This window comes from Astyanax mexicanus, chromosome 2 (genome assembly GCF_023375975.1).
Source record: "Astyanax mexicanus isolate ESR-SI-001 chromosome 2, AstMex3_surface, whole genome shotgun sequence".
In the NCBI taxonomy this organism is placed as follows: domain Eukaryota; kingdom Metazoa; phylum Chordata; class Actinopteri; order Characiformes; family Acestrorhamphidae; genus Astyanax; species Astyanax mexicanus.
In genome coordinates, this window is record NC_064409.1 from 14,598,320 (window position 1) to 14,618,312 (window position 19,993).

The 19,993-nt window shown below is 37.0% G+C and overlaps 1 protein-coding gene across 2 annotated transcripts in view; it reads left to right on the forward strand.

Annotated features, from left to right (window-relative positions):
• Nucleotides 1-18,580, forward strand: part of strip2 (striatin interacting protein 2) — a 58,599-nt gene extending 40,019 nt beyond the window's left edge. For both annotated transcript variants that reach the window (XM_049473422.1, XM_049473423.1), the window contains 11 exons: nt 1,324-1,389; nt 1,950-2,013; nt 2,999-3,070; nt 3,882-3,956; nt 4,384-4,481; nt 6,236-6,362; nt 11,667-11,767; nt 11,879-11,945; nt 12,492-12,596; nt 12,758-12,962; nt 14,660-18,580. In XM_049473422.1, the coding sequence (XP_049329379.1) occupies nt 1,324-1,389; nt 1,950-2,013; nt 2,999-3,070; nt 3,882-3,956; nt 4,384-4,481; nt 6,236-6,362; nt 11,667-11,767; nt 11,879-11,945; nt 12,492-12,596; nt 12,758-12,962; nt 14,660-14,910 (1,231 nt within the window). In that variant the 3' untranslated portion in view covers nt 14,911-18,580. The remainder of the gene's footprint in view (nt 1-1,323; nt 1,390-1,949; nt 2,014-2,998; nt 3,071-3,881; nt 3,957-4,383; nt 4,482-6,235; nt 6,363-11,666; nt 11,768-11,878; nt 11,946-12,491; nt 12,597-12,757; nt 12,963-14,659) is intronic.
• The last annotated feature ends 1,413 nt before the right edge of the window (nt 18,581-19,993 follow it).

The following is a 19,993-nucleotide window of genomic DNA, read 5'->3' on the forward strand; positions in this document are numbered from 1 at the left end:
AGTCACGCTGAGTGCGACAGAGAGACAGGGGAGGAATGTACATAAAAGCTCGCCAAAGAAGCATTTAATCATTTTTTTGAATTATCGTTCACCATATTTCCAACTATAATCTGCTGTACAAGATCTACAGGCCCAGCGGTAACATCTGTGGGCAATTTTGTCGATGAGCGTACTATGAAAGTCTCTGTCCAGTACTTTTGGGATGAGTCAGCATCCTGAGATCACTAATGTTTTTGTGCCCTTGTGCCTGAATGCATTTAAATCATGTAGGGAAGAACTCTCTAATGTGACCCTTGATTTTAGAAGAAGCGTTGGATGAGAAGGTGTCTACAGACCAGACCATAAAGCTATGGTCCTTTGCAGTCAGTCTGTGGAGACAGAGCTGAATTTTGGCACAAAGTGACTTTAGTGCACTCGCATCTCATGATGACGAAAGATTTAACCCCTTAAATACATGCAGCTTTGTTACAGCTCTGAAAACAAGTGACTTAACTGAAAACTGCACCTGGGACATGAATAATGCATGACTGTGTGGGCTGAGACAGAGAGAGTGAGAGTCAGAGAGAGAGAGACAGAGAGAGAGACACAGGAAAAGAGAGGGATCTGGGGCAGACATGGCTGTGAGCGCAGTCGTGAGCCTTATCAAATACCCCTCGTTATCTGTAAGTTCATGCATTATTTACCGCAGACTTACAAACATGTGTTTACTCATGAAACGTAGCGTAGCACTGCGCTCTGCTGCTGAATACAGAAACAGAAAGAGAGAGAGAGAGAGAGAGAGAGGCACAGGCACTGCAGCGTGACTGATGAAGCTTTAAGCGGTTAGCGCAGAGCTGAGACATTTCTGTAAACACTCTTATAAATATAAGGACGGACCCCCAGGGGCGCCTACAGCCACTGATTCCAAAATACACACAAATTCTGCTCAGTCATAATATATATGTTTTTTTATGTACAGACTATTGGCCCTAAATTGTCTAAAATTTAAAGCTCAATTACTTAGTGAAAATATAAATTAAATTTCCTATCTAATGAATGTATTCATCTAATATATATATATATATATAGTTGCACCCATTTCTGACACCAATGTTCCAAAAGAGGAGAAGTCTGATTTCACATGTATCAGAGGAGGCATGTGCTAGTCTTTGCCCTCTTGGTGTTGGGTGCGGAGTCCTAATGAGTGGGTTAGGAAATTGGTCGTGTAATTTGGGGAGAAAACGGGAAATAATATTATATAAAAAAAAAACGTTTAATGTTAAATAACTTTAAATGTTCCTGTACTTTTCCAGTGCTAGACACATTCTTTCCTCTCCTCCACAGAGAGAAAGACATTGAGCATTTTCTGGAGACCAGCAGGAACAAGTTCATTGGTTTTACCCTGGGCAAGTAAGTTTGATTGCTTGATAATTCTCTGCTGATCTTTCTTCCTGCATTAAAGAATCTGAAGCATTTATATTGGAGATGATGATGATGATGATGATGATGATGATAATGATGATGATGATGTTGTTAATCCTCACAATTCCACAATCGCACTGGCACTGCAAATGTGTTTTGATGTTTAGTAATAGACTTACCTATATAAGGTAAATCCTTTTATATTATTTTAGTTTTATACAAACCATAGACAGACACGAGTCCACCAATCATAGATGAGAGTGAGAGAGAGATGGTAGAAAGACGACTTCTTCAGTTACACACAATAAGAGACAGAATTTGAGTTTCTTAACTGTATTGCATTATAACCAAGACTAACTATAAATCTGCAGTACAGTTTTGGGTAATGCTGATAAACATTCTTAGATGCAACACACCTCATAGGCTTGGTCTGCAACTCGCTCACTCACCTTTAGCAGGTCAAAGATCCCCGCAACGAGGTGCTGATATTACTTTGGTAGCTTCCGGTACTTCCCTTTAATGAGTTCTTGCTTTGCTGATGTTTGCAGTGATACAGAAACCCTGGTTGGGCTACCTAGACCAATCCACGAGAGTGTGAAGACTCTAAAACAGGTGAAACAAATTTTTCATGAGTATTTTCTAAAAGATAACACATCTTCCAATTTTCATCAATTCTTTAATTCCAAATAACCTCCATTAAAAAGAACTTGCAGTACTTCTGTTTATTATGGACTTGTGCTTAAGTGTTTTCTACTTGACAGTCCTAAAAGAAACTGTAAAAATCAATCTTAAATTATAAACTGAGCTCTAGATGTTTGTTTAACTTAGAAAGTTGTATAACAATGAAAATGCAGTTACACATGTATTATTTAAATGGCACAGTATTTTAAAAAGTAGTGATCAAATCTCATAGCTGATACAATACACTGACTAGAAATTATAATACACTAACATGCCAGAAATCATGGGATAGAAGTATGAAACTTGATTGTGAGGTGTTACATCAGAAAACGTCTTGGGAACGCCCACTACTGTAGAATTTGCGAGGTATTATCTTGTGCATGAACACTGGCCAGTGTGCTCATGGCAAGTCTATCTAAACACTTTATATAGTAATGGGTAAAAATCAGATTGAGGTTCTAATGAAGAATTCAAGGTTTTGACTCCATTTATTCTGGTGTGTCTAAATTTACAGCTGGTACCATTTTTCAGGAACATGAAGTCTATATCTATTTGGAACTCTGCCCTACTTACAAAATTGAGTTTCCCAATCTGACATCAGAAGTAGGTCAGTGTTGGGGGGTAAACTGTTCTGGATATAGGGCCTTAAATTGCCCTCCAGCTTTTTACTCCCCATTTCTAATCCTATATATGTAATAAACATTTTTACATACTATCACCACACCGGTGTGATTGACACATAAGCCAGTGCTAGAGTGACACGGCTTAACGGCCGAGCGCTGCAGTCCAGCAGCTGCAGACCACTGATACGTCTTTATGTCGAGCATGAGTGCCCCTTCACTCATTCACTGACAAGATAGCCCTCTTCGGTTACCATGACGATTCACTCATCCTCTCTCCCTTTTGCCCCCCTCAGCACAAGTACGTCTCCATCGCTGAGGTTCAGATCAAACGAGAGGAGGAGCTGCAGCAGTGCCCTATGACCATGGTGAGTGGCCAGCAATCTGCTTCAGAGTATGGTGGCTAGTGATGTACGGCAAAGTACTTTTTGCTCAGAAATTAGTTTTTTTTTCATTAAAAATTTCACACTGTCTATAATTTTGGCACAATACAATATGTCACATCAAATTACATTAAGTGTTTAGCTTGACCTTTCCAGCACAATTTTGTCTGAGTGACTTAGAGACTTATATGCATTAATGCTACAGTGCACCAGAGAACTGGAATTCACTACAGAAAACTCGAAAACTCAGCTCGCCGGTGTCACTCAAACATTTTTTACCTTTTTAATTCCAACCACCTTTAGACTGCCTGTAACTTTTTTAATGATTTTTTTATGTTTACCTTTATTATTTTATTTTTTTTTATTATTTCATTCTTTTATTTATTTTATTTTCTGTTTTACCTTTTTATTCAATGCTACTTGTTAAGTATCATTATTAAAGTTTTAATTCTAGCTATTTCTATTCTTCCAACTTTTTTTAATTGTACTAATTATTTATTTCTTTATTTGCTTTATATGTTAGCCTGTCCACATATCCTTTTATTATGATTTTTTTATTGCTTCTTAATTAAATCATAACTTGTTTTTAGTTTTTCTAATGCTTTTCTATTTAATTGTATTGTTTTGTTTTTTGTAGTTCCTTATTTTATCTTAACCTGATTAAATAATTGATTTTTTGTCCTTTAAGTGGCTGCATTGAAAATAAGGGTTACCCTCAATGTATGTACAATAAAGGATGATTTATTGTTTGAATGCTATTGTCATGCTTTCTCACATCCTGATTCTAATTGGCCAGGGAGATGAAGAAGTGGAAGAGACCCCTGCAGAAATCTTATATGTGGGGATGCTCCCTAGTCTTTCTCAGTATGTGGTAAGTGTATCCTAATCAGACTTTTCATACACAATTGTTTAGTAGATTATTAGTGAAGTATTAGTGAAAACTGTGTACAGTACTTCTCCTACCCCAAATGTAATCTGTATGGAATATCAGAGTCAGGTTTATCAGTCACATTCAGAATAAACAAAAGATGAGAATTAACCAGAAGCTTTGTAAAAATAGCCTTGTAAATTGTTTGTTTAGGCACACATGACTGTAATTGATGTGCTATATTTTCACATGATCAGATACAGTACAAAGATTACCGTATAATAAGATGAAATATAATAGAGTATACCTTTCCACAATTTCCTTTAAGTTCATGTTATATCTATCAGTTCTTCTCTCTACTGCTAGATTATAAGGCTAATGGACATGCTGCAGTGGCATTAATGTTACATTAATGATACTGTGTTTATAGATTGCACTTTTAAAGCTTCTTCTGGCTGCAGCTCCGACCTCCAAGGCCAAGACTGACTCCATCAACATCCTTGCTGATGTTCTTCCTGAGGACATGCCGTAAGCTTGCACCCCCACACACACACCCACACATACACACTATCGAGCACAGCACCTCAAGGACTCTGTCTGAAGTGGTGCACGAAAGACTGACATGATGCTGTTTCATAACCTGTGGGTTGCTGTGTACTACCATTCAAAAGTTTAAAAAAGTGCTTTTCAAAAAGGTTTAACTTATTTTGTTGCAGATACTCAGATACAGCACGACTCTGATATGATATCTGTAGAAGATTGTTTGTAGAAACTGGGAAAAAAATGGGATCTAAAGTTAATAAAATTATGAATTGAGCTCTATATGATTGTTATAATAAAGTGGAGGTCAGTGTCACATGTGTATTTGGAATACATCATAGAAGGGCGCAGTGGGATGCAATCTTGCTAGAATTGTCCATCCTAAGAGACAAGCAGCTATCCCACAGTTCAGTGCAGCATTCTTTGTCTGTGCCCCATGGGACATGGCAAAAAGTCATGGGACATAATACTGGTACTAGATACTAGTACCCAACATTACTTGTGAGCTAGCTGTCTAATAACGTATCTTGACAATGGATGGATTTTTTAGATTAGTTTCTTTAAAGTGCGCTTATTATTTAGCTTGTCAGGATTGGTCGTACGTGTAAAAATTTGTAAACAGAACCTATCCAAATAAATTCTCTCACTGTTCACACCTTGTGCTAAAACCCCACAACAGTGGACCGTTTTTAGGCAGGTGGCTGAGGATCTGAAAATAAAGTTAATTGATGCCTCAAGGGGAAATTCAAAAAAGACATCAGATCACTTCGAGCTCACAGTGGAACTTCTCCCAGAGAACAGCTCACGTGCTGGATAGAGAGCCAAAGTACTGACAGTAAAGGACCTGTAGGGCAATTAAGGGTGCTTTTACACCTGCCTTGTTTGGTCAGGACTTTTAGACATTTTTTAGTTTGGATCCGAACCAAAGGACCAGAGTTTTGTGCGACCAAAAGAGGTGGTCTCGGTTTGGATCTACTGAACCATGGTTCCTCTGCAGTGTGACCAATTACAGGAAGTTAAGTCGTTCTGTAAACATGCCAGAAGAGAAAAGAATTGGTGTTGAGTGTTGTGCAGAAATTTAGAGGTTCTGCAGTAAAGAGTGGGTGGAAATTCCCCAAACCAAAATAGAAAGACCCATAGTTGGCTGGGAAAAGTGTTTTGCAAGCTGTGAGATCTGCTAAAGGCAGATTTTTTTAAAGAACTGACTAAGTAAGGATGACCAAACTGTCTGTAAACTAATTTAATTGCTTTCAACTGATGCATAATACATTAAAATGCCAAGAGTATACTGAAGCTAGCATTGTGTACAGCGCCTTTTGCAAAGTCCAATGTTAGCTAATACACGCTGCACTGACATGCTGGATAAGCATGTGAGGTGTCCTACATTTAATGTGGATGTGATTTCTAGGCAGACACCACAGTTCATGATCATTAGCACCCACTGCACTGTCTACTGTGGGTGGAAATGCCATCTATGAGGAATTCCCAGTACACATGTGACACGTGTTTGGACTGAGGAATGTTAAATACCTGCACAACTTCATTTAACACCCATTATCAGACCTTGTTTAAGCTGTTGCCTTCCTATAAGCACACTATCTACCTCACTCACAAGATAACACCTCACAACTTATACAAATGTAGGCATTCCAAGGGAAAAGTGATACCAAACTTTGTTTGAATTCTGCTGCAAGTTTCTCTCTTTCTGTGTGTGTTTCTGTGTGTGACTGTGGTGAATACAGGATCACAGTTCTCCAGAGCATGAAGCTGGGCATTGATGTGAACAGACACAAGGAGATAATAGTGAAGGCCATCTCGGCTCTGCTGCTGCTGCTGCTCAAGCATTTCAAACTCAACCATATCTACCAGGTCAGAATCATCCCTCTGCTTCTGCATCTCCCCTGATCCTTCTGTCCATCTCTCATTTTCTCTTTCTGACTCAGCCTTTATTCACACATAAAAAAACTTCCATATTTTAAAATATTTCCATTCACACATAAATGAAAAAGACAATATTGTACTATGTAAATCACAAAATGACAGATTCCAAATCTAAACAGATCATTGTACTATATTTTATGGATTATAAGGCGCACTATCAATTATTTAATATTGATTATTATTACTATTTTCTGGTCTATTTTTATACATAAGGCGCACCGGGTTATGAGGCAAGTTTTTCAATGACAAAAGTAAGGAAAAAAGGTGTCAAGTGACTCAGGATTGGGGCCAATCCAGAGAAGTTTTAATTGGTACTTTGATCCTAATTTTATTCGGAGTCTGTTTTTACCACAGTGTTCAGATCGCCATCTGGTGTCTGTAAGGCATCATTAAAAGACATTTTTGCCTGCCACTGAGGAAAGTTCTCAGAAGGTAAAAGTAAGAGTGAAATCATTGTAAAAACTGTTACTAAAAAACAAAGTATTTTTTGCTTTAGTATTCATCAGCAGCACATCTTATCTAAACTGTGTGTTGTGTATTAACTGATACTCATTATTAAAAAGACCTAAATGGGTTTGGGGACCAAAATGAACAAGAATATCCTTAGTATTTATATTTATTCCTATGTGGAAATCTAAAATCAAGGGTTATCTGCTGGTAGATGTCGTAGTTTAGTGACTTTTATAATTTACTTTATCGGGTATAAGGAGGTATTTGAGACTGAGCCAGTAACAAGCATGTGTTGTGACATCACAGGATTATGAAGCACACTATCAATGAACATCTATTTTGCAGACTATTTTTACACCTAAGGCACACTGGATTATAAGGTAAATTATGCGACACTAGTAAGGAACAGTGGTGTCGCCATGTTGTCCTTCTAATTCAGCAGGTCTTGCTGTAAGGGTGGAGGTGGGTGGGGTAACTAAGTTAGTTAGTTAGTTAGTAAGTAAAGCTAAGCTAAATTAACAAAACTGTTATTCTTATTTAAAGTATTCTGAAAAGTAAAAAGAGCGCTGGATGTTAATCTACATAGATTTTCTCCTGAAAGCTGTTTATTTGGTGAGAAAAGTGCTTCCGTTTATTTACAGTAAGCTCAGATTCACAAATTTAGCATTAGCATTAGCCACCAGACAGCGCTACACTGAGGAACCCTGAGTTTTACGGTAAGCCAGGGCTCCCACAAAGCTTGTTTTAAGATGGTAAACACACAGGCTACAGGCCGATACTCACCTTAGAACGGCAAAACAGCTAGCGGTCTAAAAATACTCACCTCTGAACGGTGAAAAAGCTGGTACTTAGCGAGGTTGCTAATACTGCTCCAGCCTTTGTACTGGAGAACTAAACTGACACTCCTGTATAACACTGTATTTCAGCAGAGTGGCTTTACTGCTCCTTAGAAACTGACTGGCAAAATTTATAAATTACGCACACTTGATTATAAAGCCCAGTTTTTATCGATTGAAAATAAAATTTAATGTGGACGGGAGGCAGAAACACAGACAAGCACAGAAAAAAAACCCTCAGAAAAACAAGATATTCTGATATATGTGAACAGGGCTTCTCTCCCTCCTTCCCTTTCCTCTCACCTCCTGCTACTAGCTTACTGATCTTCCGCTGGACAAATTAGGCTTGTCTAAAAAAAAGCCTGTCTCTATATTTTTAAAAAGGAAGGATTTAAGGTCTATTTTAAGGCTGGTTTATATCACACCATATCAAACAGCCAAACAAACTGATTCTCCAGCTATCCCAGTAAAACATTCAACACTTCTGATATCTCTGCCTTCCAACATCAAACGATATGTTCTGCCATAGACTTGACACAGAATCATGAGAACGAGGGATGAGAGGAAGACCTAGATTTCTGAGGAAGAAAGAAAAGGAGAGAACAGAGCGTTCCGGGCTTGGGTTTGCGTAGGGCTGTCAGTACAGCTCAGTCTAATCCTGTCTGATGAGTGAAGACAATCTCATTTTTTGCTGTTATGATTATGTGAGTGTGAAGTGGATTAGGGGACTGTGCAGTGTGGTGCTATCTGCTGATGGAGAGGGGGAAAGACAGCATGGAGAACTGCAGAGAGTCTGCTGCGATCTTTTGGTGCACTGCTGCAGATTCTATTACTACTGTATGTCTCTTAAAGGAACAGTAGATCAGCTGAGACGTGTGTAGGATCTAAGGGTGACTTTTTTAGTTTAGTGCTGGGACTATGAGGCTAATGGAGTTTACAGAAAATAAAAAAACAAAATAAAAAAAAAAAACATTCCAGCCTGCAGCTTGCAATGGACCATAAACCCGGCGCAACCTTAATATAAGGCACACGAACCCTCAGTGAGCAAATAACTAGATGCTACTTTTACGAAAAAGCTGTTTGTTTGGAGATATTTCACTGTGAGTAAAGCTAGTGTGTTGAGTTTAAACAAGTATTAGCCTATACTTTACGTGAAAGAGCTCCAGAAGTTACCAAGCTACAGAAACTCCAGCCTGTAACTGAGTAAACTAGTGAAATTAGCTGTTTGCTAATTAGCTGCTTTGTTAAATTAGCTGCTTTGCATAAAATTATGCTTGTTTGAAGATAGTTTGGTCGAAAAATGCAGAAACACAACAACAGTGTGAGTAAAGCCAGCAAGCTTAGAGGTGGAGGAACGGCTGTTGTGTAATCAACATGTTTATTAAGCACAGACAACCCAAATTCTAAAGGGATTAAGAGAAGTAGTTCACTTTTCAGTGTATTTTACTTGATGACTGATTACTGTCTTTAGTGGAAATATTGGATTTTACAGCCTATTTGTATGTTTGTAGCCCAGGTATAATCTGTTATAAATAAACTGCTTCAGAATGCATTAAATTAAACGTATTTATGTATATATTTTTTAACTCTACTAGTTGCTGTTTGGTCTATTTCAGCCTTACCTTATGATGTGGCCTTAAGCACAACACAGACAATAATAGTGATGATATTAAAAAAATAATGTTAAATAAAGAAAAAAAATCAAAAGAGCTCTTTGTATTTGTATTGATATCGGCCGTTGTGTAACAGAATCCGATTGGAACTGAAACAAATTCAGAATGGTTGTTGCTTAACTGAGGTAAGAGAGGCCTTCAGATCTTTACATGCTGTTGTTTGTGGGTTTGTTGATGCTTAATAGATAATTTTAGTCCTTGGTCTTTGTGATTTTTTGGGGGGGAGGTTGTCCACTCTTGACTACAGATTCAAGCTTTTGATGTTGTCGCTCTAATTGGAGTTTATTGGAGTTTTCTGAGGTCATTTTTTGGAAACTATATTCTGTGTGGAATGGTGGGCCTGACTGGACAACACAACATGCTGCTAATGCCTTGTTCACACAACATGACTTTCACAGTTGTCCGTTGGTTCTACACAACTTATTGTCTTGTAATCAGTAATATTTTAAGTGGTTATAGGCAGTAGGTTACCAGCAGGAACCCTCAATGAGTCTGCCTCCTCTACAAAATCATGCAGAGAACGTGCACTAATTAAAATAATCAAACAGAAGGGACACACACTTCCTTACAGCTCTAAAGATGGAGGTTACTGTGTGTAACAGTATGTTATATATCTCATGATTACAGATTGACAGTGAGCACACAGTAAATGTGTAGAGATGTAATAAATCTGGAATGGAACAATCAAAAGCAGGCAATTCATCATAAAGAGAAATCTCCCTCAAGCGCTTAGAAGTATCGAGTCTCCGCTTAGAAACAGAGCTACAGCAAAGATGTGATTAAAAATGAAGGGCTTTCCTCCCCCTGTCTCATCAATGATGGACAAACTAAAGATGAACAGATTAAACACAGGCCTTAGGAGATGGATTCCACTGTGCAGCACTGTATACAGTAGCACTAAAAATACGAGAACAAAAGAATAATTGTACATTAAAATAGAATGGAAACCCAATGCAATTCCACCATATTTAATCCACATGCATACATACTTTAGTATATGTTTGGTGTGACAGGAAAATCATGTACATTATGTAAAGCTCTAGATGCTACATACTGAAACTACATTGCTGAATACTGAATGTTTAAAGCTGCTTTATGCAAGAATTTATATATTTTATTTCTGGGCTCCTGCTATAAATAAACTGCTTTAAAATGCATTTAAATTAAACATATTTATGGATATTTTTGCTCTCCTAAATGTGCTGTGTGGTCTATATCAACATTACCTTATGATGTGACCTTAAGCACAACATAGAAAATAATAATAATAGTATAAAAAATAATGTTAAATTAGTAAAAAGAAAAATCAAAAGGGCTCTTTTATCAGAGTTTATCAGTTTCAACCATTGAGTGGAAAAAAATAGATTTGTTCATTGTACATTGACATAGAATGAAAACCCAAATGCAGCATATTAAATCCAATACTCTTTTTAATCCAATATATATATTTTGGTGTCACAGAAAAACCATGTAACCACCCCCCCCCCCCTGCAGTTGGGAGGTGGAACTTGTGCTTTCAGACTCCCATCAAGAAGGGTACTCTTTTGGAACAGAGAAATGCCACTGAAAATGGAATATCATGTGAACTGAGGTGGTCCAATAATATTGCAGGATATTAAACTATTAAAACTCAGGTTACACTGTGCTGTGCAGTTCTCACAAGCATTGTCCTACCTGTTTTACTAAAGTTACATAGTGCAGTTAGCATTGTGGCATGTGAGTGTAGATAACAACAATAAGAACATTTAATGTCAGAAACCTCAAAATTTGATTTTGTCACTAATAGTCTTTAAACCCTCTCAAACCTTACACTCACATTTTTCAAAATTATAGAATTCTAACTCGGGTGGAACATGGAGTTTTGGGAAAAACATAATTTCTTTCCATATGTGCATTACATTTTTTGAATTTCATAGAAGTGCTCAGTGGCTAAAGAGCTATTTAGGAGCATTTTTTAAATGTAATGCAGGAAATTACATCTGATATGTTGAGATTTTTATTTCAAATCTTATCCTAAGATAAATGTTCTATTGTAATAAGGATTTTCTTCTGGAACAGTAAATGCAAGCCAGTAACAATTTAGTAACATTTATTTTGAGGACTTTAGGCCTGACAGCCTGTTAAACATTGTGATGATTGATGACGGTTAAGACAAACTTGTGCTCCTGAACAGCTGGTGACTTAAACAGACAGCAGTAACATGAAGGGCGTGAACTTGGATGTTCTGAATGAGCTGAGATGTAATTATACTGTGCTTCCTCTGTCCTGTGCAGTTTGAGTATGTGTCACAGCATCTGGTGTTTGCCAACTGCATCCCCCTCATCCTCAAGTTCTTCAACCAGAACATCATGTCCTATATTAGTGCCAAAAACAGGTAGGCCACGTTTAGGCATCTGCTTCTCCAAAACCAGAACATTCTCAGGTGGTATATCTGTGTTTTTCTCTGTGTATAATTGTTGTGTTGTGCTGTGTGTTCTGACTGCAGTATCTGTGTGCTGGATTTCCCTCACTGTGTGGTCCATGAGATGCCTGAGCTAACTGCTGAAAGCCTGGTAATTTCTGCTCTATATAAGCTTGAATTCAGATTCTTCTCAATATTTAGTTTCTATTACTGCTATTACTGTTTAAACACATGTGACTATAAACTGACCAATATACAGGTTGAAAGGAAAATGTTGGCCAATATTGACAACCCACAGTTTTATCAGTATTGACAAATATTGATAAATATATCTCCTGATGTTTGGACTAAACCTAAGAGGTAAGGCTAATAGGGAGCCCAGTAATTACTATCGCAATGTTCTAAACACCAGACACTTGGTTCACAGTTTGTACAATAATTGTTTGTAAAACAAGGCTAACCTTCATTGCGTGATTAATATAATATTAAATAGTTTATCATGAAAAGAGTAATTAACAGAAACAGTTTGATACCTGAACAGGCAGTAATATTTGTCAGTAAATCATTTTATTGGTTGATCCCTAATCTGGCTAAACAGGTTGATGTGATTCTAAGGTGTATATTGTTTTATATATATATATATATATATATATATATATATATAAATGTGTGTGTGTGTGTGTGTGTGTGCTAACAGGAAGCTGGAGACAATAATCAGTTCTGTTGGCGGAATCTGTTCTCCTGCATCAACCTTCTGCGAATTCTCAACAAACTCACTAAATGGAAGCACTCCAGAACTATGGTGAGAGATAAAGACACAGAAGACCTCAGTCGTATATAAAATATATTTGACCTATTGTTTATTTATATCTACTTGATATATCAATTAAATAAATCCTATTTATTTACCTATTTCTGTGTCAAAATGTTCAATACCATTGATTCTCCTTCACTCCTCCCCAGATGCTGGTGGTGTTTAAGTCTGCACCTATCCTGAAGAGGGCACTGAAAGTCAAGCAGGCCATGATGCAGCTCTATGTTCTCAAACTCCTCAAGATTCAGACCAAGTACCTCGGCCGCCAGTGGAGGAAGAGCAACATGAAGACCATGTCGGCCATCTACCAGAAGGTCCGCCATCGGCTTAATGATGACTGGGCCTACGGAAACGGTAATGAAAACCAATGTTTATTACACCATACAATTGAAAAAAGAAAAATGACATAAACTCTATATAGTTCAATTGAACAAACAAAGTGGCTGACACGTCTGTACAAATGGACAAATTGTGTTAACAGGTTAGTTTAAGACCAGGTTTAAAATTACTGGAAATTACAGTGAGTTTAATAGATGTTTACCTACTCAACTTACCCATCAGCCTACCAAACCAACCCAGACATCTACCTCACCACTCACCTCTCAAAAGACGTGTAAAGTTCCCTACAGCCTTCAATCTATCTCATGATGAAGCCCCTAACTGACAAATACTGAACATCCTGGAAGCATCACAGGACAGTGTGTGAATATGTGTTTGTTCATGTGACCCTATTTACTCCTTGAAATATATATATATATATTTTTTTTTTTTGCTTTTACAGATCTGTTCCAACCAGTTTAACAAATCAAACACTTTAATTAAATATTTAACGTTCCATAAAACTAGTTCTGACCTGATTTCTAGAACAAAATGTTGAAATACAAATTATGAAATAGTTGTCATTTATGTTAACCTTAAAATATTAGAAAGTCTTTTACCTATAATACATAAAAACATTAATGAGCTTCTTATTGAATTTATCCAATTCAATTTAAATTTTGCACCAGTGTCAGAAATGTGTCTGGGCTCTTATTGATTAAAACATTGTGATTTTATATGTGAGTGTTTTAGCTGAACTAAATGCAAAACCTAAAAGATCAGTATTTTCTGTTTTTATCTAGTGGCCTGTGGCCCCCCAGTGGACTGCAGTGGTATTGCTAATGGGCTGTTGGCCAATTTCTTTTATTTTTTTAAGTCCTTTCAATATACAACTCTGAAAAAATGTGACCACTTAAAAATGATAAGTTTCTTCGATTTTAACAAATTAAAAAAGAGGAAGATGGAAAATCACAAGCCATAAAACTGATGGAGGAGAGCATGCCAAGGTGCATGAAAACTGTGATTAAAAAACAAGGATATTCCACCAAATATTGATTTCTGAACTCTCTAAACTTTATGAATATGAACTTGTTTTCTTTGCATTATTTGGGTTCTTCTTTTTTGTTATTTCAGATATTTGTCATTTTCAGTAAATAAATTCTCTAAAGGACAATATTTTTATTGGAATTTGGAAGAAATGTTGTCTGTAGTTTATAGAATAAAATAACCATTTTCATTTTTCTCAAACGTATACCTATAAATAGCAAAATCAGAGAAACTGATTCACAATTTGAAGGTGGTCTCTAATTTTTTTCCAGAGCTGTATAACCAGATTTAAACAAACATAGCATGTAAGAAATGTGTTTTTTTTTTTTTGCAAAAATAATATTTTTATAACTAGTTGGTAGATTTGCAGACTAGTTATGATGTGTTAGTGGTAGAGTTTTAATTAACATTTTATTCTTATTGTATGAGATTTACCCATCACGGATCAATGGTTATAAACAATGTCTTTAATAACAAGAAATCCTGAGGCAATCCAAGCTTCGATAGGCTGCATTGATAGTTGTTGCTGTACTAGTGAAGATTTGAACCCCCTGATCTAATCAGTCATTCATTAATATAAACAGAAGTTAAAAAATATCCATATAGAGGCTTTTAGTGCTCCTTGAAATGGGTACAGTCTTGAGAATTAGGCTATAATCTTTTTCTCTCTTTCTCTCATCTGTCAGATATCGATGCTCGGCCGTGGGATTTCCAGGCGGAGGAGTGTGCCCTGCGGGAGAGCATCGAGAAGTTTAACACACGGCGCTACGACAAGAACCAGAACAGCGAGTTTGCACCGGTGGATAACTGCCTGCAGAGCGTGCTGGGTCAGCGGGTGGAGCTGCCCGAGGACTTCCACTACAGCTATGAGATGTGGCTGGAGAGAGAGGTGTTCTCACAGCCCATCCAGTGGGAGGGTCTGCTCGAGGCCCAGTGATGCTGCCGCTGGGGGAAAAGGACGTTTTAACCCAAAATAGACTTAAACTTAAACAACACACTGTGGGCTCATGAGCATCCCACCTGCACACAAACACACACACACACACACAAGCATGCAGACAGAGCACCTGTGCCACCTGTATTCTTCCTGTAAATGAATGCTTGTAAATAGAGATATGTTCAAATACAGTGTATGGGCTTTACATGGTAACCTATTTTACTGGTAATTGATGATTGATTAATAAGAGCACATGAGAATGGGCATGATGCATTCTGCACAAAAAAGAAAAACAATCCATACAGTATTCTTAAAACGTTAGAGACCACCCTTCTTTTCTTTCCCTTACACAGTAGGTTACACAATTTTTTTACACACGTTATTTTCAAGGCTTTTTTTTTACCTCCAGTTTACCCAAAGATCAATTTTATAGGCTGTTCCAGAGCAATATGCAACGTTTTTTAGTGTTGCTGCGGTGGACCAATCTAGTCGTAGGATTCTTGCCCATTGACTTTTATTGATGTAGAGCAGTGTAGTCACCCAGACTGGGAATTGAACCCCAGTCTTCCTTATGATGTGGTAGCTCACTGGCAGGTAGTGGTGTTATCCACTGTGGTGTTATCCACTGCACCTCACCAACCAAGTATTTCTAAACACCTGTTTATATATCATATCTGAAACCCACATAAAAAAAACTATGTTTAATATTTGTTTTGACTGAAAATTAAAAAAACGAAGGGTGGTCTCTGACTTTGACATTGTACTGTATGTCCTATTAACACTTCTATTGTTCATGATCATACGAGAAACATACGCTGCCTGTTCACAGTTTGGGACACTGCCTTCTTTAAAATGCTTATTTAAAACATTATGGAAAATGCTTTAAAAATCCTTTTATTTCATTGCAGACAACCTGTGAATGCATGATGTTTTTTTTTAATCTGATTAAATTAAATTCGTTTTTTTTTTTAAAACATCCATTCCTGTAAAAAACCCCATATGCAATTTCAATTCTGCACTCAGAGGCAACCTGGATAGACCGTCACACACTGTAAATGTGTGTTGTGTCAAGACAAATCTGTATTTTTTTAAGAAATGGGTGCTTCTGACTGTTATCAGCAACAAATCCATAAGTCAGTGTCTGTTATGGTATGGGGTTGTGTCCTTACACTTCTGTGATGCAGTATTTAAACAGAAAATTCCTTTAGAATTAATTTTTTTCCGGCATGTCCAGTACAAAGCCACATGCTGCACACATTATAAAGACATGGCTACAGAGGACAAGTGTATAGGTAATGCACTGGCCTGCCTGCCTGCCCTGTTGACCTGTCCGATCTACACTTTTGACATTTAATTTTGCACATCTTAGCTGGAAGAACGGGACAAAATAACACCTGAAACACTTAAACGCTTAGTATTCCAGTCCCACAATTTCTAATGATGTTGTGAAAAGAAATGGCCATTTTGTGATGTGTTGCAGGCCTGAAATACAGGAATGGATGACTATTTATACAGCCCTGGAAAAAAATAAGAGACCACTTGAAAAGTTAGGTTTTTTTTTTATTTTACTAAATTGAAAACCTCTGAAATATAATCAAAAGAGAGATGCATGATCACAAACCATCAAATCAAGCACCAGGAGTGGCATGAAGTTATCCAAAAGCAGTGTGTAAGACTGGAGAAGGAGAACATGCCAAAATGCATGAAAAGTGTGATTAAAAACCAGGTTTATTCCACCAAATATTGATTTCTAAACTCTTAAAACTTTGCATTATTTGAGGTCTGAAAGCTCTGCCTCTTTTTTGCCATTTCATTTTCATGTTAATTTTTTTCCCGGAGCTGTAAATGAAATGAAGTTGACTAGGTAAAACAAAACATAAAATACATTTGGTTTATACTGTTTGCATTACAATAAAGGTCGAGGTAAATATAAGAAACACTGTGTCTAACAGGGTAACAGGCTGCATTTTCCATACTGTGCAAAATGTATTTTTGGGTTTAACATTCACATTAATGCTCAACAAAGCAGCTTTCTTGGTTTCTAGAGTAAATTATAAATAGTGAATAATCATATGTGGAATAATACTGTTACAGACATTAAAAAACGTTATATTTACTTAGACAGTTTATGCTTATTTATATTACAAACACTGTGAAGAGACAAAAGATGGCTGTCCCCAGATGTTTGACAGGCAGTGTATCTTTCATGTCCTCACTGACGGATAAGAACCTTGTATCTTCAGTTTTGTCATATTTCCTCTTTTTGGCATAATATGAATCTGTTGTTAGTTGTTCTTTAAATTGTATTGCGTTTTCAGCAAAATGGCTTCAATTTTTAAAATCTTCTTACATTGAACTCCTTTTCTTTTTTATGTGAAGATACACCGTTCTTTTTTTTTTAGATTCAAGGTTTTTGTCTAATAGCGTTGATATGTTTGTATTGTACAGAAATGCACACTCAGATACTCTATAAGTATTATAAGTGAGTTCTATTGAAAAGAGTGAAGGGATTTATTTATTTATCTTGATCTCTCTCAGTCTGGAACTGCTGGTAGAACCTTTATTTTTGATGCAGATAAAAATGGTTAAATAGAGTGGTAAAAAAAAAGCATGTCTGGACTTTGTGTCCCGTTTGTCGTGCTTGTCATGTCCATGCAGAAATGGCAGCTATAAGCGTAGCTCAGATGTCCGCAGGACCGGCAGAACTGGTCTTTAAAGATTCCTCTCAGAGAGCTGCTGTCTCTGGTTAAACGGACGAGGTCTGTGGTGGAAATGTCCCTGAGAAAGCAGTTAACTCACGCTTCTCTCTGTCTCTCAGACGTCGAGCGCTTGCTCCCACTTTGAGCCCCCAAACAGCACACAAACACGCACACACACACATTCAAACACACGCGCAAAAGTGTCCTTGGTGAATAAGATCACCCTCCTCACAGCTAACAGAGTTCTGACACATTGGTGCTGATTCTAACACGTTTTTTTTTTCTTTATCTCTCTCACCCTGGTCTTGTCTCTCTCAATCTCTCCTATTCTCATATTCTCCTATCTCTCTCTGTTGCTCTCACACTTTTTTTTCTCTCTTACTCTATTGCTCTTTCCCCTCTCGCTCCTGGTCCCTCCTCTCGCTTTCATTTTCTCTTACACCACCAGTCTTTCCCTCTCTGTCCCTCTTTTTCTCTCTCTTTGTCTTTCTCAGTCTCTCAGTCTTTCACTCTCTTGCTTCTGGGCTCTTCTCTCTCTTTCTCACACTCATTTGATTTTCCTCTTTTTCTCTTTCTCAATCTATATTCCACTCTCTCACTTTCTGTCTCTTTCTCTCCCTCTCCCATTCTCTGTTGCTCTCTCATTCATCTTCTTTATCTCACTATCGAACCTTTTCCCTCCATGTTCAGGGTTTTAATAAAGAAATAAACTGAAGGTGCTTGTGTTTAATAGCCTCCCAACCACACAGCTAACTGTAGACCCCCAAACGCCACGATCAGCCCCTTTTATAAGCACACTGATTGACTGTACAGAGTGTTGGAGTATATGAGTGTTTATTGGAGGTGAATTGTGTGTGGAACTGATGTGTTTGTAAGAAGCTGCAGAGAGAAGTATTTCACCGGCTGCGGTTTTTATTTCTCGGTTCTGTTCTGGTGTCTCTGTTTCAGAATTAAAGTCACATCTTAAGATACACTTATCTCTCTTCTTCTGCTCTTAAATGCTTTAGTAAACAGGAAGATGCTGTTCTTAATATAAGCGAACACTATCATCTGTGGAGAACACCAAAACTAGAAGTCACATCTTAACTTAATATAACTTTTGTCCCATGACCTAAGCATAGTCATAGACTTTATATTACTTTTAATGTAGAATCTGCATTCAAAATTCTGTGAAAAATCTGGTGTGAAATGGACTTGGTGTTTAGTGAAACAGGATAACGAGTACAAACTTTTGTTGAATACTCCATTTCCATTCACCCCCAGCATTCTGAAATAGCGCCATTTTGGCTGATGCTCTCAACAGGCTTACAATGCTAGAGATAGGGGCATAGTGTCGCTAATGCAAAGAAAAACTTCATCCTTAGAATTCTGAGGGCCCTGAGAATTAAAACGAGGCACTGAGAACGTTGACAGGTTGTCTACAGGTAGTTTGTTCGTGCTCATCAGCATCAGCTAAATAAAAGCTTCCCATAGGATTTCTCCTTTAAGACTAGACAGTCAGTAATCAGCTTTCGGTGTGTAGTTACAATCGATATTTAAAATCAATTAACAGAATTAAACAGATTTAAAGCTTTTGGTTTAATAACTTGAAAATGAAATCAGATTTCTTTTCTCTTATCTTTTTCTTTATCTTATCTTAAATGTCTGTGCAGTGAAAGTACCAGAATCTTACTTTATTAGAAATGTTAGTTATTTATATTTTACTGGAGTAATTATTTTTTAGACTCATTTTTACTTCTACTTCTTACATATGTACCCAATTATATGAACTTTATACTCCTTATATTTATAACCAATTATTTGTACTTTCTACTCCTTAGACGTTTAAAAAATAGTCTCTTTACTCCTATTTTATTTCAGCTTGTTTTCATTCCGACTTCTGTCAAAAAAAATCCTATCCGGATAAATCTCTCCATCCAGATAGATTGAATTTGATAAACATATACCATTATGACACCCAATTAGTTTGTACATAATCCATAGAAGTGGCACAAGAACCTTCAGAAAGAACAGAGCAAATGTATGTAGCCTAGTAAAAAGATGATCCTTGCAGAGACTAATGAGAACTTAAGCCAAAACTCCATGTTATTTTTAATAATTGTAAGTTTTTAAACATTAACATTTTAATATAACATTATAGTTATTATGGCCTTTTGAAAAAGGTATTATCGGACCCTGTGGGATTTTTTATACCTTGAGTAGTTTTGAAACCAGTAATTTCACACGTTTTCTTGAGTTAAAAGCTTGAGTTGATATTTCAACTTTTACAGAAGTATTTAAACCCTAATATCTGTACTTCTACCTGAGTAATGACTGTGGATTTAGGCTGTATTGTGTCACATTATAAATGTATGTGGAGTGATCGGACAGCGGATTATCCAGAG